Source organism: Tiliqua scincoides, chromosome 14 (assembly GCF_035046505.1).
Source record: "Tiliqua scincoides isolate rTilSci1 chromosome 14, rTilSci1.hap2, whole genome shotgun sequence".
In the NCBI taxonomy this organism is placed as follows: Eukaryota; Metazoa; Chordata; class Lepidosauria; order Squamata; family Scincidae; genus Tiliqua; species Tiliqua scincoides.
The window spans coordinates 6140051-6163238 of NC_089834.1; the positions used below are offsets into that span (position 1 = coordinate 6140051).

Below are 23188 nucleotides of genomic sequence, written 5' to 3' on the forward strand. Positions count from 1 at the left end.
ATATAGAAATATATATATATTAAAATAAAAAATATATATTACATACATATATATATACGTACATACATATACACCCACACTTTTATTTACACTTTTATGTATATTTACATTTTTATGCATACATACATTTATATGTACATTTAAATATATTTTCAAAATATACCCTATAGACACAAATATATATCCAGAATATACAAAACCACATGACAGCATGGACTCTGATCCCTCCGCACAGCTGTGGTCTTCTCGCCCGAATAAACACATGTCAAATCGTTGGATTATTGCTGGCCCTGAAATCCTACAAACGTAGAAGAAGCCAAATGGTTTTTCTATATGCATATACTTTATATATCTCTTTTTATATATAGGTATAATGGTTTGATTTTTTTAAATGTTTATGTACTTATCGTATGATTGTTGTACTATGCCCATAAAGGTTTATTGAATTGAATTATATACATAAAATTCTTTTTATGCATTTTTATATTTTATCTTATACATAATGAGTTTTATATGTATACATATATTTGTACTTATATTTGTGTATATATATATATATATATATATATATATATATATATATATATATATATATATATATATACACATAATGTTCTTTATATAGATTTATAAATAAAATCTTTTAAATCATTTAACAGACTTATTTTTAAATAAAAATGTGTATACACATTTATGCATACACACGTATGCCATTTTATGCTTAGGAAGAAGATGTTCTATCTATCTATCTGTCCGTCCATCCGTCCATCTGTCCACCTTCAAGTCCTCAATATTTTATCTATCTATCTATCTATCTATCTATCTATCTATCATCTTCCTTACTTTTCATCCATCCATCTATCTGTCTGTCTTTGCACATCTATATCTGCATGTGTGTACAATGTTATTATCAGTCACACACACAGCTATACACAGATATATATGCATGTAAGTGAGTCCCTGTCTATTTACAGGATGCAGCAAATAGGCTCTGTGTTGAAGAAATAAAACAATATAATAACAGTACAATCCTATGCATGACTTAGGGCCCAATCCTATCCAGTTTTGCAGTGCTGGTGCAACTGTGCCAATGGGGCGTGCACTGCATCCTGTGGTGGGGAGGCATTTATAGAGCCCTCCTCAAGGTATTGGAACATTTGTTCTTTAACCTTGGGCTGCATTACAGCTGCACCAGTGCTAGAAAGTTAGATAGGATTGGGCCCTCTGGCCCATTATATTCCATGGAACCAGTAGAACGTACCCCACGGAAAGTGCAGGATCACAGCCTTCTTCTTACACACACACACACACACACACACACACACACCCCACATTTCAGCAGATGCCATTGCAAATCCTTTTAGCAGGGGAAGAATTCCCTGGAGGAGAAGCCTTGAGGGGTAGGGGAGCAGTTCTGAGGGGAAGAGCTGTGGGGGCATTTGATTTGATTTCCTCTGCTTCTATGCTCCTTCCTGTTGCCAGGATTACAGACGTGTTTCCTCCAAGCCTACAGAGCACAAGAAAACTCAGCCATCAGGATGGTGCGGGAACCTCTCTTAACCTGTAAGGACAGGTGTGACCCGCAAGGTGTGGGGACAAGAAAGAAGGGAAAGATACCAAAAGATATTGAAGGATACCGATAGTGCCAGAAGGGTCATTCATTTACTAAAACTGAATCCAACCTCCCAGGTGTCCAGCCCCCCCAGAACTTACATAGTTTTATTTCTGAGCTACTTGTGCACTTCCCACTTTCCTGATTTTTATTTGTTCCTATCACAACAGTGACCTCTAGAGGTTAGACATGCATGTCACCGTTGCAAGAAGCTGGTTGTGCAATCAGAACAGTGCAATCCCATGCGTGTCTGCTCAGAAATAAGTCCCATTGTGTTCAGTGGGGCTTCACCCCCCCCCCCCGGAAAATTGCAACCTAAAAGCCCAAACCTACCCAGTTTTCCGGTGCTGCTGCAGCCATGCCAATAGGACGTGCGCTGCATCCTGTGGTGGGGGGGAGGGAGGAAGGGCAGGAGGGAGGCATTTCAGGGTGGGGGAGGGCAGCTGGAAGGCAGGCCTGGGGGCAGGAGACTGGTGAAGGAGTGGGGTCAGGATCTGGCACTTATGCCGGATCCTATTGCTGGTCCCAGGCAGCTCTGGGCTGCTCAGATCTGTGCCGCCTCTTGCCCCAGGCAATTTCCTTCCCCTGGGCTGAGCCACTTTTGGCCCCAACACTGCTTTGGATGTGGAGCAGGCCCACTGGCAGGCGCACCAGGGCAGGTTAGGATTGGACTGCTAGGTCTGCAAAGTTTGAGGCTTCACATGTTAGGGAAAACATGGGACTGTTTTGGGATTCTTGGGACTCCTTAGAAAGACTAAGAATGTATTGCAGCTCAGGCTAGCTTTTGTGGGCTACGGTGCTCTGTGCTTGTTGGGTGGGGGTGGTGCATAAACAGCAGAGTCAATTGCTAGGAGGAAGGTAACAAGGGTCACCCCAAACTCCAGGTCTCAGGACCCAATCCTATCCCATTTTTCATTGCCAATGCAGCTGTAATGCAGCCCTGAGGAAAGGGAACAAACGGTTTCTGACTTTGTGGAGGCCTCCGTGACTACATCCCCACCACAGGGTGCTGCATATGCTCTGTTGGTTCTGGAAAGTTGGATAGGATTGAACCCCAAGTCCTGGTTATCACACACCCTTGTACCTAAAGCTGAAATCATTAGGGATTTGCTCCAGCCCCTGGGCCAGTCACAAGTCAGTGACCCTGCAACTTAGACTTGTCAGTCATTGCGTGCATCGTCGCAACTTGCCTTGTGGAAAATTTTGAGTCATTTTGAGTTGAGTCACAAGTCATTCTGAGAAACAAGTAAAGTCCTTGAGCCAAAATTTAAAAAAAACAAAAACCAGATAAGCCTTCCTCCTCCTCCTCAACCCCCTGGACCCCACCTCCTGGAAACACCCACTCTCCTCCCACTATGTCTGTTGATGCGATCGGTCTGAAGTACAGCTTCTGGATCACCACAAGGTCAAAAAGTGAGCAAGAACACACACACCCTATGGGTTTGAGATAGGGACTCGAGTCTCAGTTGTGACTCTTTTCTGAGTCCCTGGCCCGGAGTTGTAAGTCGAGTTGGAGTCAGTGATGTCCGTGACTTGAATCAACTTGAGTAATCAAAAGCAGTGTTGTTGTTTTTTCATGACTCGAATTGTGTCATTTCAAGTCAAATGTCCATCCTTGGAAATCACATACACACTTTTGTGGGTGTAAGCTCCATTAAGCACAATAGGACTTGCTACTGAGTACACATATACAGAACAGAAATGTGCTGTAAGTAAGTATATCTGAAAAAAATGTTAATAATAATAATAATAACTGGGTATTTATATACCGCTTTTCTGGTCATCGGATTACTGCTCTGACTTTATTCTTCCCCTATTTATCTGTGTTCCCATATGTAGTTAGGGGTTATGTCAGAGACATAGCGGGGGAAACATTTTAAAGCTGCCCATAGAAGTTTGGTCTGCCTGAATTATATTGCAAATGCATGGAAATTAAAAGCATCCAAATGGTTTAAGGAGGTCTCAGAAAATCTCAACCCAGGGATGAAAGCTTTGACTCTTAGGATAAAGAATCAGCTCACTTTTATCACACCACTGCAAGGGCCACTCTAATCCTTTGCATTCTTAAATTCTGCCAGATTTGCATGTAATCAGATATACTAAGTATTATAAGGGGGGGAACCCTCCCTGAGAAGAGCTATTCAGAGTGTCTGGACTGCTTTAAAACATCAAAACAGATTTGGGGGGGATGCTGCTGAGAGATAATTCCTAGACACAGACTCATCTGAACCTTTTTCTAAGTGGGTCCCTTCCCGTTTGTAAAGGATGTAGCAGGAATTGTACAGATGCTTATATATTTCCATATGAATGGCAAGCACAAGGCTGATTCCTGGTGCCAGGCAGTGCAGCAGCTAAAAACAGATCTATCATTTAGGCTGAGAGCAATTTAGGAGCAGTCTTGTCCAAATATTTGTCTAAAAACCTGACATTGATTGGCACGTGGCGAAACAAGATCATACTGTACATGACGCACATGTTTTTCAGGGAACAAAGAAAGGATTTGAGAATTTCAAGAGTACTTTTTTGAATGTTCAGACAATGGGCAATGTTTTGGGTAACGATAAATAATAAAATATACTCGCGTCAGCAATAATACCAGTTTTAATATTTGGCTTTTGAGTATTATTCAATACAGATATTGTCTCGGAGTCACAACAATCTTGTGTTATCCCCATGTTGCGGATAGAGGTTGGGACTTTGAGCCCAATCCTACGGGCCTCAGTGCTATATGTGTATAAGGTACATTTGCGGCACCCATGAGTAAGCAACGCCAGCGGGGAGGCCAGGGCCACCCTGTCAGCACCACCAAAGAGGCCCAACTACTGCTGGTGGAAAGGTGAGCACCAGGTGGCGCAGGGGCAGAAGGGAGTGAGGAGGCATTCCTAGGCAGAATGGTCGGTGGGGCTGATCCTGGAGGGGGTGGAACTGGCAGAGGCCTCCTCCGCTGGATCCTATTCCCCATGTCAGGCTTGGGAGTCCGACATAACGCATCTCAAGCCTGCACCAGCGAGACCCCCAGTGACTTCCCAGGCCCCACAGGATGTAGCAGCAGCCATTTCAGCGCCACTGTAACCCACGGCACCAGGAAGCATAAGATTGGGCTGCCCAGCTTGCTTGCCTACTGCTCCACCCGTCTGCTTGTTATCACCTTCCTCTTCCTCACCTCCTCCCCCTCCTTTTCTCCTGCCCAAAGAAAGCTCCAAAGCCACCACCTCAGTTATGCTCTCTTCCACCTCTACCTGCTCTTTTAAAACACCAGCAAAGTAGGGCAGATGGAAGCAATGGCAGCAAGAAAATCAGAAGCCAGAGGGTGACTTAGGGATAACGAAGTCAAACCTGAAAGCACAAGAGGTGTGGTGAGAAAGAAGGGGGCAGGTCACTGTCGTTGCTCCATCATCCTCAGGAATCAGTGCGCCTGCCGGTGACATGTTGGTAACTGTTGCCTTTGACCAAGAATTATTGATTCTTTTCCCAACTCTTCATGTTTCTTAAAGTATTCATATATATCTATACCAGTCCAGATACTGAACTTGTATGCAGGCATGCCCCCATATCCACAGATTCAATATCTGTGGATTCAGTTATCTGTGGTTCTCCATGCCACCCCTCCCCCACACACACACTATTTAGCTTCGTTTATCTTCTTCACCCTGGCGCCAACCGAGTATGTTTCTTCCTTTTACAGAATGCTAAAACAAGAACATGAAAAGCAGGCAGGCAGCCTGGATGCTACAACGGCCACATTAAAAGGAAGCAAGAAGCTTATTTTGCTTGGTCTCCTCCCTGTAGCATCCGGGGTGCCTGCCTGCTTTTTGCCGTTTTAACAAGGGGCAGTCCAGGAGCTCTCCTCTTGGCAAGGGAACACTGCAGGAATGAGTCCTAGAAGAGGATTAGCATATCAGCAGTGCAGCACCATTGATTCCTCCCTCCCAGGCCCAATTCACCCATCTCCCTACCCCTTCTCTGGCCTCCCTCTGCCCCATTTTTCCCTCTCCTCGTCCCTGTTCCACCCTTCCACGTCTCCCGCTGACTTACTGCTGACTTATCGCTCTTTGTCAGCGATCAGTGGGAAAAGCACTGGAGTGGGTGGGAAGGCACAGGCTTCCTGAGTGATACGTCGATGGGTGCAGTCAGCACCAGCAGAGCTGGTTTAGAAAAGCAGCATATAAATCTTTTAAATAAAATATATAAAAAAAATAAAAACACAACTGCATTACGTAACAAAAACTGGATTTTCCTAACTCAAAACTGACCAATGAGACCGATTGTTCTGAGAGCCAATTAGATGTCATGATACAGCAGGGAATCAATAAGGTTTTAATATGGGGGGAATTTGGGGGGAGGCAGTAGAGCAAGTGGGCGGCAAGCTGCTGGTGAGGGAGGAGGTGGATTTTCCCCCCATTTTCACTTTTTTAAAAGCCTGGGCATGACCTCACTTCCACAGTATTATTTTGAGCTTGGCACCGGGCTACACGATCATTTGCTACGCCGCCACCAGTGCTGATCTGGTGATTTGTCCCAGCTTGCAGTGCTGGTTAATACATCAATTAGGATGTGTGATTAATTGGTCCTGCTCATGGGTGTAACCAAAAACAACACAATGACTCGAAAAACTGAAAAATATATACATATGTAATTGAGAGCCACAGAAATGAGAATTACAGACAGAGCTCCACAAAGCCTGGGCAGATACATTCCAAAAATTCAAGGTAGTAGAACAGGTGAAATACAAAGATATCTCAATATAAGGTTCTCAAACCGTGCATTTGCCTCTGATCTTTCCAGTCGCTTTTGTCTCTCCATCGTTAGGCTCCAGTGTAAGACCAAAGCAAGCATCACCATGGCCACTGTAGGGCTCAGCCATCTGGTCCTCACCTGGAAAGGCCCCCATTCCAGGCTCCATAATGCAAGAATCCTGCGCAAATATTTACACAGCCCTGGGTTTGCTCTGTCCTCAAGCCAACTCTTCTGCATATCAGATTTTTGACATTAAAGCATATATCTGCATAGTTTTTACAGTTGAGGTTATCTACCAAAAGAAAGATTACTTAATTTCACTTTTATATATATATACACACATATATATATACAAAGAAATAAAGGCCTTGGGAATCCCTTTGATATCTCTTTGATACCTCTGAAGACGTCATCGTGGTAACCTCCTGTGAAAAATATACATTCCTAAGGAATGTTCTGTTCTCTCTCTCCCCCCCCCCCAATATACTGCAAAAAGCCCTTTCTCTTTGTCTTCCTCACCACAGTTTTAGCATATCAGGGCATACTCTTGCATTACGCCCAAGCAGAAATCTGGTATGCTCAGGGCCGGTCTATCCAGGGCTGAGACAGTCACCTCAATCAGATTGACAGGGGAAACCTACCTGTCTCTATCCCTCCTTCTCCTCCCATTTCCTGGATTTGAAAAGAGGGGAATGGCGAGAAAGAGGGAGGATGGGAGAGTAGTTAGCCTACTACTCTCCTCCACACTTCTTCTTCCTCATCATTAGTCAAGTCACTGGTCCAGCCTCTCTTCTCCTCTGCACGTCCTTTTCAGCTCAATTCCCCTATCTTTTTTTCAAATTCAGGGAATGGGAGGAGAGGAGAAGCCAGTGTGCCCCCAGATAAAGATGGCAGTTGGTATATAATCTCAGGCTCTAGGAAATCTTGGACCAGCCCTGGGCACACAGAGTATCTCTTCGTCAACGCTCTCCATTGCTAATTCCGACAAAGAAGAAAATTGTTAAGGCTTCAAAGTTAAAAAAACAGACAAACAAAAAATTCAACCTTCTTGTCTTCTTGTTGAAAGATAAAATACATGAAATTCCAGAAATCTCTTTTTCTTCTTCTCCCCCCCCCCCAATATAATGAATTCAAGGTACAAAATTGCAGCTCACCTCAGTTGAAATGCGTTTACAAAACGACACTGGTGGGATAAAGCTGGGTTTGTAACGCAAAACACAATTGCTGTTTTGCAAGCAAGATGGAGGTCTGAAGCGACCACACACAACTTTGGGTGAACCACAAAATGCTTTGAATCAGTTTGAAGATGGCCTGAGGCACACAGGAAGCAAAATAAGTGTCGAGAGAACGTTTTCACCTGCCGTGAATCTTTTGTTGCGATCGGGGTTTGTCCTAAATGTAACAAAGGATCCACAACAGATGCAGGAAGGAAAAGGGCACAGATACAGGAAGTGGATACTTCTAGGATAAGTTCTAGTTTTTTGACTAATGGTCCCATAATTAAGCACCTATAAATTGAATCAGGGGTTCAGGAAATTGATTTTTGTCTTTGTTTTATCCAATCAGGAACTGACTGTCGTGCGTAGGATATATGTGTCTCCTTGTCTGTTAAGTTTTATCTTAACAGGTGGTGTTGGCGTTAAGTGGGAACAGTGAGTGGCCCATGGTATCTGCGGGGGATCCAATCCAGGACCCTCCTGGATAATGAAATCCAAAGAGGGGGTCCATGCTGACAAACCAGAAGTGCCTTTCAGAAGTGTCTGTGTGGCATTCTGAGGCATGAGGAGCTGTGTGCTACCTCCCTGCACCTCAGAAGACTTCCCAGATGCTTCTGAAGGCACTTCTATTCACATCTAGGAGGTCCTCTGAGGCCCTCGTGCCGCGGACTCAGTGTCCAGGGATATTCAAATCCACGGATAAGGATAAGGAGGGCCCACGGTACAATAGTTGTCCTGGGCCTGGTATCACTGGGTACCTTGTGCTCAGCACCTCCCTGGGAAATTGGACAATATCAAGAGAAGCAGAGTATGGAAAGGAGAAGAAGCAGCCCCTTTTGTCCTCTCCAGTGTTATCTCCCCCTCCCAATACCCCTGGTTTACTGCCAATGTTTGAGGGGCCGAACCAGTACTGAGAAAAGCAACGCTTACTGGTCTCCAAAGCACCTTGGTCAAGACAAAGCCCATTGGAGCGAAACCTGCATGAGTCCAAGTAGCACCAGTTCACTGTAAACTATTACAGGAAGTCACAGCATGCTGAAAGAGTACAAGGGGCCAACTGGCGCGCCACTTAAATCAGAGACATTTAAGGCCCACTCAAGTCCACCATTCAATTCCTCACAGAGTCGACCACCCGCAACCCTGAACTTCGCATCCACAGGGATCAAGAGCTTTGGCTCTGATCTGAACTTAGAGTTGCAACCCAGAGATTTCCCCAACTGGACATCCATGAGACAGTGGTGGTTTCTCCCATTTGATCATCCCCCTCATCTGTGCTCTTGCTGTCCACTTTCACCCCACACTTGGCGCTCTCTTTCTCTATCACAAGCCTCCCGAGGGAATGGCAACGTTAAAACACACAGTGACTCCAGGCCCGTGTCAGCACATGGTGCCATTGGGCAAATGCTGGGTCTCTGGCACATACCTGCAATACACCTGCATTGGGCCCGTCAGAAAAAAAACCCATATTCCCCTTTCCATTTTTCCCCTTCTCAGTTCCCCTTAGCATTGTGAAACTGGAGCCCAGCTGCCATTTTAATTCTCCTATAATATCCCAGTGTAGCACGGGGAAATTAAAACGGCCGCTAGCCTCCAGTCTCCAGGTCTGTGGAACTCCTTGCCACAGGATGTGGTGACGGCATCTGGCCTGGACGCCTTTAAAAGGGGATTAGACAAGTTTCTGGAGGAAAAATCCATTACGGGGTACAAGCCATGATGTGTATGCGCAACCTCCTGATTTGAGAAATGGGCTATGTCAGAATGCCAGATGCAAGGGAGGGCACCAGGATGAGGTCTCTTGTTATCTGGTGTGCTCCCTGGGGCATTTGGTGGGCCGCTGTGAGATACAGGAAGCTGGACTAGATGGGCCTATGGCCTGATCCAGCAGGGCTCTTCTTATGTTCTCCCAGTGTTGAGAAGCTATTTCTCTTTGTCTACGCAGCAAGCTCACCTCGGCCCACAGAGATGGAGGGACACTGATGTAGTAAAGAGGGCACTGGAGGACATTTTGCTTAGACCCCTCTCCAAAATTAGAACCAGTGCCCTGGGTAATTCGGTGGCTTGCAACCTCATCTTAACTAGAGACTAGTGCAATCCTTAATTAGTGCAATCCTATAGCCACTTACCTGGGAGTAAGTCCCATTGAATGCAGAGGGGCTTACATCTAAGTAGACAAGACTGCACTGCCTTGATGCAAATTCTGCATGAGACTGCAATCCTGTGAGTAAGCCTCACTGAACACAATGGGGTTTCCTTCTGAGCATAGTGCTCAAAATCAATGGGTCTGACTTCCAAGTAATAGTTCTTAGAATCAGGGCGTTAGACAGAACTAGGACCCAACTGGGTACATCTGCCATTTCAGGTTATGCTAATCCACGGCTGACTTCCAGGAAGATTTGAATAATTTACTGCTGTCTCCAGGCCTATTTTAAATGCAAACCTCAAAGAAAGAAAGAAAGAAAAAAAAAACCAGGACGATCATAAGCCTATTAATATGAAATGCATCTCCCTATCCCCAGAGGAGTCTTGCGTCTAGATTTAACAAGCTACCATTTGCAAAAGGAAGCAGGCATGGATCCATCTTACAGTTTCCCTGGATAATATGTGCCGCCAATGCTTTCAGCTTTTGCTGTCTTCAATCATTTGCAATAAAGCCAACTCCATTAAGCAATAATACTCTTTGGAGTATTCTCCCTCCCCCCTTACATATAAATAAATGCAGTCCTTAGAACTTCGTGAGTATTTCAAAGGTACAGATGCTCTCTTCCACTTTCCTTTCTTGCCTTGTTAAAGGGAAAGCTGAAGGCCGTGAGCATTGGAGAGTCCAATGCAGGTCCAGCCTGTTACCCGCAGAACCCACAAATTGAACTCACCACAGGTTCTGAACCTGGGATGCAGGGTAGACCTGAGCTCCGGGACATGACCGGAGGTGTTCTCCAGTTGCACCTGGAAGTCATATTGGATCAGAATTCGCTTATCCACAGGGTTTGATATCCATGGGGGTGGGTGTCCAGGAATACTGAGGTCCAATGGTACTCTTAAGGGCTCAATCCTATCCAACTTTCCAGCACCAGTGCATCTGCAGTACAGCCCAGAGGCAAGAGAACAAAGGTTCCCTTACCTTGTGGAGGCCTCCATAACTACCCTCCCACCACAAGATGCAGCATATACCCCATTGGCATGACTGCACCAGGGCTGGAGAGCTGGATAGGTTTGGCCTTCAGACTCTTCCACCATGGAGCTATGAGAGACAGGATGTAGTAGTTCTGCAGTTGGACTTGGATTCGGAAGATCCAGGTTCAAATCCCCACTCAGCCATGAAGTTTCCTGAGTGGCCTAGGACCAGTCACTCTCACAGCCTCACCTACCTCACAGGGTTGTTTTGAGGACAAAAAGGAGGGGAGGAACTATGTATACCACCCTGAGCTCCTTGGAGAAAGGGCATTATAAAAATGTGAAAAATAAATACAGTAAATTAAAATAAATATCTAGTTTGTTGCCATTTACTGTTTGTGCCCAAGATCAAAGTCAAGTACAGCTGTGAACTGACTGACACTTCTCTATGACAGACTGCTTCACAGATCCATTAAGGGTGAAGACAGACGTATTCAAAAGAGCTCCCAGTGTCAGGATGAAGTGAAATGATTGGTTTGCCCACTGGTGAAACTGAAGTTCCCCTGTGAGTCTTCTATCTATACTTCAGGTGGAGTGTCCATCTCCATTTATTTACCCAGGGGTGTCCAAACTTTTTGGCATCATCTCTCTGACACTGCTGGGGGCTGGGAAAAAAAGAATTAATTCACATTTAAAATTTAAATAAATTTGCATAAATGAATATATTAGAACTTATATGAATGAATGAAGGTCTCACAATAGCGCAAGGACTGTAAAATATCTTGTGCAAAGCAAGGCCAGCCTTTCCTTTGCTGCCGCTGCTGCATCATAGACGTGAAGCAGCAAACAGCAGAGGGAGCCCTCAGCTCACGTGAGAGGTCAAATAGTTGGCCGTCGCGTTGGGCAAGCACATGCTCCAGCAAGTCTCCAGAGGGCCAGAGGCTCTTTGGAGACTGGGTGCTCCCTATGGGCCGGATTGGGGGTCCCTGAGGGCCGCAAATGGCCCCCAGGTTGGGATTTGGGCACCCCTGATCTAGTCCATCATTGACTGACTACACACTTCCCTGAAATCTTGCCCCAGAATTAGGGCGCAATCCTAACTTGCGCTGGAACAGGCAAGCCAGGATGCTTGCACTATATTCAGCACAGGATTGTGGCCAGAAGCGGCTTAGCCAGAACGCCTCCCTCCCCCCTCCCCCATGCCTACCTGTCACCCTTGCATTTGCTCATCCGAGCCAGTGCAAGGAGCCAGGAGGAAGCCAGCATGGAGGCCTCCATTGCTGGAGGCCAGTGCTTCTGGGAGTGCCAGCCTGGCTTCCTCCCACAAAGGCGCAAATGTGCTTTATGGCACATTTGCGACCCTCCCAGGTTAGGAGGTTAGGTTTAAGATTGCACCAATCATCAGGTTAGGAATGTGCCGTTAATCAGCTTGACGATTGATGGTATCCATTGGTGAACATAGGAATAAATAATACTTATCATTTGTATATAGCACTTCTGAAGATTCAAAACACTTCAAGTGTATTATCTTTTTGTAATCCTTTCAGCAATCCCATCAGGTGAGGAGTACAACATTACTATCCCCATATTGCAGATGGGAAAGACTGAGGCTGAGTGTGTATGACTTGCCCAAGGCCACCTACTAAGTTAATGGCAAAGGTGAGATTCACACAGCAGACTTCCTGATCAGTCACTTAACCTTTTTTTCCCAACACAGATGGAATAATGGTTCTGAGTCCAAAGAAAGTGAGAAATGAGCTTATGGGTACATGGTTTAGGAAAACCACATTTTAAAAAAATAGAGTCAGTTACTGCAGCATGTAAAGATTACTGGAAAAAAAATTATAATTATAAGCCACAAGTACTCTAAAACATGTTTTGAGAGCCACGTTCTCCTAAAATTATAACTTCTGACACCATCCCCAGGAAATGTTTTGTATATACAGTAAGGACGCTGGTGGCCTTTTTCTGCATTTTTAGAATCCTTAGCAGATCTTTTCATATCCAGAAACCAAAAGTTAACATACCTTTAAAAAAGAAAAGAAAAATCAAACACTGGGGAACGGGGATGAGATGAATATGAATGGAAAATGAGTAGGATCTAAGAGTTTGTCCAATCAGAAGCTTTCCTCTCTTCTGACTGGGTAAGATAGTGACCAATCAGAAGAACAGGAAGTATCTGGCAGAAGCACCCATGCCCTCTTCTTACCAGGTCATCTTATTGTAAGTACAAAAAGCCAGAGAACAAGCCCTCTACTGCAATGTGGACAATGTGGACTGAAGGTGATTGGAAAGCCCAAAATAAAACATTCAGTCCCTGCAATGAGAAATATGGGGGGGAGGGGCTTGAAGTAGATATGACATGGAGTAATGGTTCTCAAACTTTTAGCACCACGACCCACTTTTTAGAATGAGAATCTGTCAGGACCCACTGGAAGTTACATCATCAAGCAGGAAAATTTTTAATAATCCTAGGCTGCAATCCTGGCTCCTTACCCAGGAGTAAGTCCCATTGACTAACATTGTTAAAAGCATATACAGAGTAGCCTGTTAAAAGTACAGAGCTGTCACATTTCCCAAAATGCAGTCACATGCCATGGAAGCATCAAGTCAATATTGACTTGACAGGTAGCGTGACTTCACAGCATCAAGCGAATATTGACAGGTAGCATCAATATTAAAAATATTGAAATGAATGGCGACCCACCTGAAATTGGCTTGCGACCCACCTAATAGGTCCTGACCCACAGTTTGAGAAACACTGACATGGAGGATCTGTGATTAGAATCACCTGTGTGGTTTTTCAAAATATGCGGCGCACTAATGGGATTAGGGCTGCAGCGCTGGGGAGGGGGATTAATCCTTTCCTCCATGCAGTTTTCCCAGTTAGAATTCTACCCCCCAAGCCTGTATTTGCCTCTTGGGAGGGGGAAATTTAGGCACCAATATTCCCCTCCCACATCAGGACTAATAGCAACTTCAGGGGGTGATTACAATGGGGGAAAGGGGGAAACCCTTCCTTTTCCAGTGCTGCATCCCAATATGATTCTATCTCCACCCCACTGGTATTCTTTTTTTTTTTTTCCAAATAAACAACAGATCTTTATTGCAAACCCACATCACATCGAGTCTAATTCTCAATTAGCACTCAAACAAACATTTTAAAGAAAGACAGCATTCAGAATCCTGATCCATTTTTTAAAATTCCACTTTTGAGATACTGCTTTGAGGGATGCCTTATGATGTTCAAATCATGATTTGCGGGTGAATTTTAAGGCAATAACATCAAGTCTCAAGTTCTAAAATTCAATACTTTTGTTCGAAATCCTGAAAAGCAACAGTTTCTGTGACAGAGACTGCTGAAAAGAACGTATAGATTTCAAGTACATGGCGGATATTTGAAATTTACTTACTACAGGATTTCTTTCTCTTTTGTCCCCAAATTCATTTTGGTTCTAGCCTGGATGAGATCTAGATAAGAGTAAATGCAAGTGTTGGAATAACATCTCAAAATATACAGGGCTTGTGGGGAAAAAAAAATCACTGGTCACCAGGCAGCAAATTTATCACCTACACAGGCATGAGCTTGGATGACAATCACACACACAATCACTCACACTCACAGCAAATTCAACAGGTCAAAATAATTTTGCACTGAGATTATACACACATTACCAGTGCAAGACATTACACTGTATTACAGCCCATCTCCAGTAGCACACAAGAAGGAGGAAGGAAGGATGGCTGGTTAGAATTCTAAGTAACCATCTGTATAATTGATTTTTTTTTTAATGAGTTGGATAGGCTTTAAAAAAAAAAAACCCACCCAAGATACTTTATAGAATGGAAATTCCTGACTCACACAACAGTTCCATTACATGAAAAATACAGTCGTGTACACAGAATGTCGCACATGGCAGTACGTGGCAATGGGGCACTTCTTGGTGCGGAGAACAATCTTATAGGAAGGTGTCCACTATGGATGAATGCAACTGACAACATTTTGGTGTTCTTTCTCCACACACATGCTCCCATGTAGACCCCCGTACGCTCATGCGTGCACATGGATTTTTGTGCATGTGGCCTCTCCCATTCATTCCAATGGCGGAAACAGATTTGTACGTAGAAACAAAACCGCTTCCTCCCCTGAAATGAATAGTAAGCCATTGTGAAGAAGGGAGCAGCTATACCCACAACAGACAGGAGGATGGGGGCTGCAGACCGTAGCACACCCCACACCTCCAAAGAACCTAGCGATTTAAAATCCGTTGTTGGGCCTTGTCATTCCTTCATATGTCTCGCCATCAAACTGGAGGGACCGGGAGGGGGGGAAACACGGAGCCCACATTTCTGACCCACAGTACAACATCTACATGACAGGATTTGATAGACAAACGCACAATGGCTTTTCCATTCTCTTCTGCAAAAGCAAGAGTGATCTGAAAGTGATGGTGCCGTCCGTTCGTCGATAGTTAAGTCTGTTCCCAAATGTCCGTTCGAGAGAGTTTCCAATGAGCTGTACAAAGTTTATTCCTTCATGAATAAGGCTGCAGCTGGTTTTTGGCCAAATAAAGAGAGAGGAACTGTTCTTGTTTTGTTTTTGTTTTTTTAAAAACCCACAAAATAAAACCAGAACAGAGGCGTTCAGCTGCTGCACTTATTTCTCATCTTGGTTGGCAATATTGTCTGAATTTTCACAGTGCATCGAGCTTCATGGCTGGGTTTGCGGATGGCTCTTTATTTTATGAATTCCTTTTTTTATACGGAAATTTCGTAAGTGGTGCCACCTACTCCGGAAACCTTCTTAACGTTTGAGTGTCTAGCGGGACTGACGGGGGGAACCTGGGAACTTGGTGCGGATCCTAGTCGACACTCTATTCTGGAAATTCCTTTGGGTTGTCCATTAATTTTACTGTGAGGTGTCTTCAACTGGATATCCTCCCTGTGTCGGAAGAAAGACAAGGGGATCAGAGGTTAGCGGAGAGATAAACACGCCTTTGTCAAAGAGCCACACAAAGCAGCGGTTTTCACACTAGAGCAGTGGTTCTTAAACTTTGTAGTGCCGTGACCACACTGCATTCCAGAATGTTTTGCAACTCTGGTCCATGCTCCAGAATGTAATGCCATACTACACTATCCACCGGCACTACCCAGAAGCCACAAGGCAGGGGTACGATGTGGCCAGAATGGCTTGCAGCTTCTGGGTCATACTGGTTCCATGACCCATAGCCTCCCTCGGCCTCAAAAGGCCTGCCTCTCTGACACAACCAGAAGACTTCTGATTGCATCCAGGAGGCACAGGGAGGCCCTCTTGACCCATGTTGGCCAAATCTTCTGGTCCTGAACCTGCAGATAAGGAGAGCTGACCTGTATGCTTGGTGAAAGTGAATGGACTTAGACTTCAAATCTCTGTTCAGCCACAGAACTGCCTTTCAGAGTCCTTCCAGAGGCTTTCTGGGGTGTAGAGAGCCCTTGCGCAGCCTCCCTGGGCCTCAAAAGGCCTTCCTTCAGAGGTTGAAGGAGGGCTGACCAGTGGATTTGATTATCTGCAGGTTTCGATATCCACAGGGGGTCCAGGAACAGATCCCCCGTGCATACCAAGAACCAACTATATTATATCACACTGTATGGTCCAGTGTGGACCATTTCACAATGGTCAGGCCCACAATTTGCAAGTGTGTGTGGGGAGGATAGGATGAGAATGTCATGCACTTGGACCGGAATCTGCCTTCCACTGAGCCAGCCTTGATCTATCTGGGTCAGCGTAGTCAAGAGCAGCAGCAGTGCCAGATCTCCAGAGTTAGAAACAGGAATGTTTCATCTGCTGTGCCGGGAGATGCCAAAGGCCTTCTGCAGGCTGAGCTTGATGCTTTACCTCTGCGCCACAGCTCTGCATCTTCAGAGCAAAAAACCGGCAACCACATATTTCAAAGGCCACGTCTGCTCAGAGAAACAGAAAGCACTCATCGGTAACATCATTCAAATTAAATTCCTTATATTGTCCGGGAAGTAGAACTCAAGTTAAAATGTTTGTTTTTTCCCCCTACGTTATACAGGTTGAGTATCCTTTATCCAGCCTGCTTAGGACAGGAATGTGTTTGGATTTTGGATTTGCATGGATTTTGGAATAATTGCATAAATATAATAAAAAAATGCTTCCTCTTGCTCTTTTCACTGTTCCCCATATGGGTACCTGCTGGCCTCTTTGACATTTTTCACCAGTGTCTGTACAGGTCCACACCACAGAGCAGAAAACAGAACTTACAGCCTGTCCCTGCACTGTATGCGGAAGCCCAAGACCTGCAAATGTTCACACTACATAAAACAAATCTTGGACAAAAATGTCTGGATTTTGAAATAATTAAGATATCAGATGTCTGGATAAGGGGGTAATCTACCTGCATACCATTATTCATTATCAAGGACAAATGTACACCTTTCACTTGATGAGTTGAAATACCTCAATAATACTCACTGCGCACCTCTTGCTGACAACATTTCTGAATCAGTAGGGAGAAAGAGGAGGAAGGGCTGCAAAGTCATTTGTACTTAAAAGGCCAATGAAGATGGTGTAGGGCAGGGGTGTCAAACATAAGGCTTGTGGGCCGGAAGTGCTTTATCTGGTCCCCATGATAACTGGGTTCTCCCAGTGCACCTTTCAGCAGCACTGCTTCTGCCACGGCTCTGGGAGGCAGAGATGGAAGGAGATCTTAGAAAGCAAAGGAACACTGTGGGGGTGGTACAGACACAGAAGGGTGAGAAAGAGTGGTTCTGCTGGGGCTGGGAGAGCCCTATTATCATCTGCCCTTTCAGCAGCACTGCTTCTGCTGAGGTTCTGGGAGGGAGAGACAGGAGACCTGTCAAGGTACTAGGAGAGCCCCCAGTTATCATACGGGCCACGCTTTCAGCAGAGGCGTCACTTTGCAGACCCTGTCTTAGCTGCTATGCTGAAAAGTGATGGCCTAAGTCAGGGGTGCCCAAACCCTGGCCCTGGGGCCACTTGTGGCCCTCGAGGACTCCCAATGTGGCCCTCGGAGAGCCCCCAGTCTCCAATGAGCCTCTGGCCCTCCGGAGATTTGTTGGAGCCCGCACTGGCCCGACGCAACTGCTCTCAGCGTGAGGGTGACTGCTTGACCTCGCATGAGCTGTGGGATGAGGGCTTCCTCCACTGCTTGCTGTTTCACATCTGTGATGCAGCAGTGGCAGCAAGAGAAAGGGAAAGGTTGTGCCAGGCCTATTATAGGCCTTGAGCTATTGCAAGACCTTCATTCATTCATATAAGTTCATCTTTAATATATCCATTTATGTAAACTTATGTAAATTTATTCAAATTTTAAATGTAAATTAATTCTTTTTTTTTTACCCGGACCCCCCACACAGTGTCAGAGAGATGATGTGGCCCTCCTGCCAAAAACTTTGGACACCCCTGGCCTAAGTGATAATTGGCTGTCCCATATCTTGAAAATATGATCAAGAGTTGCACATTTTTTTCTTCTGACATTTGCAGCTAATGAGTTTTCAGGTGAGAACAAAGTGCTTACTTCTGGCAGGCATCTGCTCGATGGCATCACTTCCTGCTTAATGACATCATGTTCAGCATGTGCCATGAATGCTGTTCGGCCCACTACTGTATATGAAATGAGTTTGACACCCCTGGGGGGCATTCCACAGCTGACACCATGCTTCAGATGCCAGGACTGTGATAGTACTTGTCATGGAGAAAGGCTGATGGGCAGACCCCGGGGCTCACTTCTGCATCCCATAGCTCACATCAACTGGTTCTGGGCTCACCTGAGGCAGGGCCCTAAATGCCACCCCTCTTATACAGTGATCTGCCAGATATTGCTCCTGCCCCTGCTCCACCAAGTCTTCCTGCTTCCTGGATATGAAGAGGAAGCAGAGTAGAAGAGGAAGTGGAGAGGATTCCAAAACCCAAAAGAATTTCACCAGCAAAAACCTCAAATATCAAAAGAATCCTCCTAAGGAGGGGAGCAAGATTATTAATACTGTAAACAACTGTAACAATTAATTTAAGAACAATAACCATTAATAATGGCAGCAGTTATCCATACCTTGGAGTCCCCATTGGCTGCGCCTCCGTTATTTCCACAGTGTTAACAAATGAGACGGCTTTGGGGCCTCCGTATGAGGGTGACCTGGGCATCCCACTGGGAGACGATGGGACCTGATGGCCAGGCGATTTAAAGGAACCATTGCTCACCCTGCCCTGCAGTGCTTGGTGGGCCTGAACATTGTTATTGGCTAGGTCAGCCTGAAGGGAAGGAGTGGAAGTCCTTGACGCCCTGGTCATTGCACTTGAGAGCGACGAAACAGAGGCCTGCAAGACAGGATTCCTTGTGCTGAAGCTGGTCGCGGTCATCAGATTGTCCCTGGAGCCATATCTCATGGCTATGCTCCGTGGGTCTTCCGAAAGCATCCCGACTTGCTGAAGACTGTAGGAGCTAGGGGTGTCATACACACCTGAATCCGCGTACACGGAGTCCGGGTGAGAGTGGAGAAGCTTCTCCCTCTCCTCCATTTCCTTCCTCTCCTGAATGGACGCCATGATCGTTTTGGACAGGTTGTCATAGCGGACTGGCGAGGGGTCACGTGGGTGTGGGGCTGGGCCCCCCAGCACAGGGCTGAAGCTCTGTGGGGCTGGGCGCTGGAGCTCCCTGCCCCGAAGGTGGCACATTTTGGCAGACAAATATGGTGAGTGGTACCCTATGGAGCCCACAGCAGAATGCGCTATGCACCTCCTCCCTGAGGGGGACATGGGATTGAGCAAGCTATCGTAAGACAAACTCCCATTCCGGTTCGACAGGGAGTTGGGGGAAAAGATGCTTTTGTACGGGGTGGAGGCTGCCCCTTCCGACTTGATCGGATGCAGCACCACTTTGTCCGTCCCTCGCCTGCTGGCGGATTTCAGGCTCAGCGACCTCGAATTAATTGCAAAGGAGTCTATCTGCAGTGGGGATGACTGGTAGGTCTTGTGAAGGGAACTCTTCCGGTAGTTGGGGATATCGAGGCTGGGCTCCGACTGGTAGTCTAGGCTACTGTCGTTGTCCTCCATCACGGATGCTTGCGTGTGCCCTTCTTGTATGGAGATCTGAAAAATGGAAGAGAAAATTGTAAGGAAGATAGGAAGAGCAAGGCCGTATTAAGAGTGGACTTAAGAATGTATGCAAGAAAAAGCCCTGTAGCACCTTAAAGACTAATCAATGCATTTCACCATAAACTTTCAGCCTTAAGGCGCACTGTTGATTTTGCCAGTGGTGTACCTAGTTGTCGGGGCACCTGACACTGGTGCAATGAGAGTAGCCTGCCATGGATGCCTGATGAAATTAGACCTAATGCTAAACAGGAAGCAGCTATCTTCCCTGTCCTGTCTAGTTAGGTCTAGTTTCATCAGACATTCTGGGTACTGGTAGCCTGTTCTTGTCACCCTATAAGCTTGAGTGCTTATTGCGACCACTTTAAAGCAAGAAACACTTCCTGGTAAGCCTTTAAAGAACATTAATGGGCATGGAGGAACACAGGGGGCCTGCTATTAATACTCATATCCCTCATACCCTCGGTTTTCATATTTAGGATCCCTGGAACAGATCCCCGTGGATATGGGGCCACACCTGTATGTTACCAGCATTTTGAGAAATTAGGGGCCCAATCCTATCCAACTTTCAAGCACTGATCCAGCCACAATGCAGTCCCAAGGTTAGAGAACATTTGTTGCCTGGCCTTGAGGAAACTTCTGTGACAGCCCCCCCCCCCAACACCACAAGGCACAGTTCACACCCCACTGGCACAGCTGCAGCAGTGCTGGAAAGCTGGATAGGATTGGGCCCTAAAGTATTGCATAGGATGCCTAAAACTTCAATGCAACATATGCAATAAAACCATCTATACAGATTTCCTAAGTATTCTGTAGAATCTATACAATTACATAACTTGAGTACCTAAACATTCTATTAAAACTGCTAGGTAAAGTAAGGTCAGAATGAAATAAACTTATTTTATACATTGCCCAAATAAATGCTGGGCATTCTATACAATTCTTTTGTTTCACACAATGCTGGTAAACATATACTGTATATATGAACAATAAACCAACAACTTAGGTTCTTTATTCAGCCACAGCAACCAAAGCAGAGGAGGTGAAATGTCAGTTCCGGAGATAGTTTCCTAAGCCCCCTTTTTAACAGGCTTACCTGTTCAGATGCTCCGTGGTAATGTACTTTGGGGTTGTTGCTGAAGGTCGGCCGATACTTGTACATTGCAGGCGTGGGGGGGCTGATCAGTTTGGGCGAAAGGCTGCTCTCTGGGAAAAACAAACCACACACACAGCACTACTTGTTACCTTGTTGCTCCATTGCCATAGGGGAAGAAACATGGATACATATCTGCGTGCAAAGATATGGAGTGAAGCAAGGGTTTGTGTGACAGAATGCTTGAAACACAGGAAGCCAACTCTACCTGGAAACGCCAGTGGCTGTACCAGAGTCTTTCTAAATACAGTGTGGCACACTATATACAGTGTGTCTACCACTGGCACTGGTGCTCTATACTTTCATCCTTTGTATCCAGAGATCTTCAACCAGTGTTCCATGGCACACTGGTGTGTCGCGAAAGGTCCACAGGTGCGCAGCAGGGGCTTGGAGCACAGTGAGTGAAAAATGCTGAAAAACCTGACTGGGTTCTGTCGCTCTGTTCCTTGGGCAACTGTCTATAGTAACAAAAACTCCGCATAACCATCAGAGGAAGAGAGACAGCAATCTTTACTACAAACAGTTGCCTAGAGACAGAGCCACAGAACCTGGACGAATATCCCAGAAGCCAGAAGTGATATAACAAGAGGCAAAGATCATAGAGAAGACCACAGTGGTCAGTGTGCCATTAGAAACATTGAAAATCGCTGCTGTAATAGGGAAGAGCCCACAGCAATGGGAGGGGTGCTAAAGGAGAGGGGACTAAAGGAGAGGGTGGGTACACACTGAACAGAGCACAGGCCAGTCTTTGGCTCCTGGTCTCTAGTTCTCAAATGCCACTGCATAAGTGATTTTTCATCAACAACTCAGTGCAAGTGGTTTTACTGGATGGAGAAGTGGGGGGAAAAATGATAACTCCTGGCCCTAAGTACCCAGTGGTAGTGTCCAAAATGCCATCAGGGGGTAGACAGGGGGTGCTATGGGGAGGTCCAGGATAGGACCAGGGCCTTTGCCCAGGGCCTTCAGTAACCTGGTCCAGCATAAGCCCAAAGTATTGCTCCTGGTTCGAAAACTGAAACACTGATGAAATTTGGGTACCTTCGCTGCTTCCCATTTCACTGTATTTGCTGGAGTCTCCTTTGGGGGGTAGAGGAGGTTGGATATCCATAGATTTATCTTCCAGTCCTTCCAGGCTAACTTTAGACTGAAAATAACCATGAAGCGCATTAGTAACCTCACAAGATCCAAAGTGCATCTCACACATCGCACAAAATGGACAGAAACCCTTCATGCAAGAAATCAGTTCTGGCCTCACATTTTGCATCCACAGTGACAGCATTTTGCAGTTATTCCCAGCAATGGGTGGGTACACATTGAACTATTCAGTCCACCAGGGTGCATTATGTGCACAACACGTTCAAGGACGTGTTCTTGAGCAAATGTGTGGATTTCTCTTAGACCCAGTTCACAAGATTACTGCATATGAAAATTGTATCCCTGAGTACTGGGACCTTCAGATCACATTTTCAAGCCAACCCCCAACACATTTACAGCACGTTTTTTAAACAGCAAACAAAAAAAGTCAACAACATCCTTGTGCCTTCAGGTGATTCACCTACCAAGGTTCCATACTGATTCACCCACCAAGGCACCACCATCTTGGTTTGCATGAGATTTTGCGCAATCCAAGATGGTAGCACCTAGGAGAACCGGGAAGAAGAGGCTGCTGTGAAAGAAGGGTGCCGTGAACACAGTAAGTTTGGGAACCACTGCAATAAACACATCCTGGTACTCTCTGAGAGTACCATGGAGGCAGTAGCTTGGCAATAACAGCCACTGTCCTAGAAGGAAGGGCCATGAAGAATGATTCACCTTGCTGCGGTTGAGATTGGCTTGGATGCCGTTGTCGCTGATCTTCACCGTGATCTGTCGCTCCGTTAATTCAGGTCTCAGGAAAGGCGGTTTCACGCTGACCGGCTGCTTCTTCTTTGGCTCAACAATGTACCTGGGAGATCATTCAAACATTTCATCTCAACAACCAGAACTTCTTGGCATGCACAGGTGAGAAGAGGGGAAAAAAAGCACCCCAGTTAAATTCAATGTACATGGATCAAATTAAAGTCTGTGAACAGCTTGAAAACCCAGTTCAGTTGTTTCTGATGAGGAGGAGAATGAAAAGGGTCAGCTCCAAAGATACCCTTCTAAGTGCAGAAGGTGTTTTTGGCTCAGGGTCAACCCACAATGATGCCGGGTGAAGTGGCCACCTTGAGTGGTAGATTGGGAGGAGGTAAAAGATTGGTGGTGGA

At 45.7% G+C, this 23188-nt stretch overlaps 1 protein-coding gene across 1 annotated transcript in view; it reads right to left on the minus strand.

Moving 5' to 3' along the window:
- Positions 1 to 6226: 6226 nt before the first annotated feature.
- The window catches only part of ZDHHC8 (zinc finger DHHC-type palmitoyltransferase 8), a 162072-nt gene continuing 145110 nt past the window's right edge, over positions 6227 to 23188 (minus strand). Inside the window, exons 7-11 of the mRNA XM_066609672.1 lie at positions 22755 to 22887; positions 21981 to 22086; positions 20886 to 20995; positions 18750 to 19786; positions 6227 to 15619 (exon numbers count right to left, since the gene is read on the minus strand). Of these exons, the coding sequence (XP_066465769.1) occupies positions 15436 to 15619; positions 18750 to 19786; positions 20886 to 20995; positions 21981 to 22086; positions 22755 to 22887 (1570 nt within the window). The 3' untranslated portion in view covers positions 6227 to 15435. The remainder of the gene's footprint in view (positions 15620 to 18749; positions 19787 to 20885; positions 20996 to 21980; positions 22087 to 22754; positions 22888 to 23188) is intronic.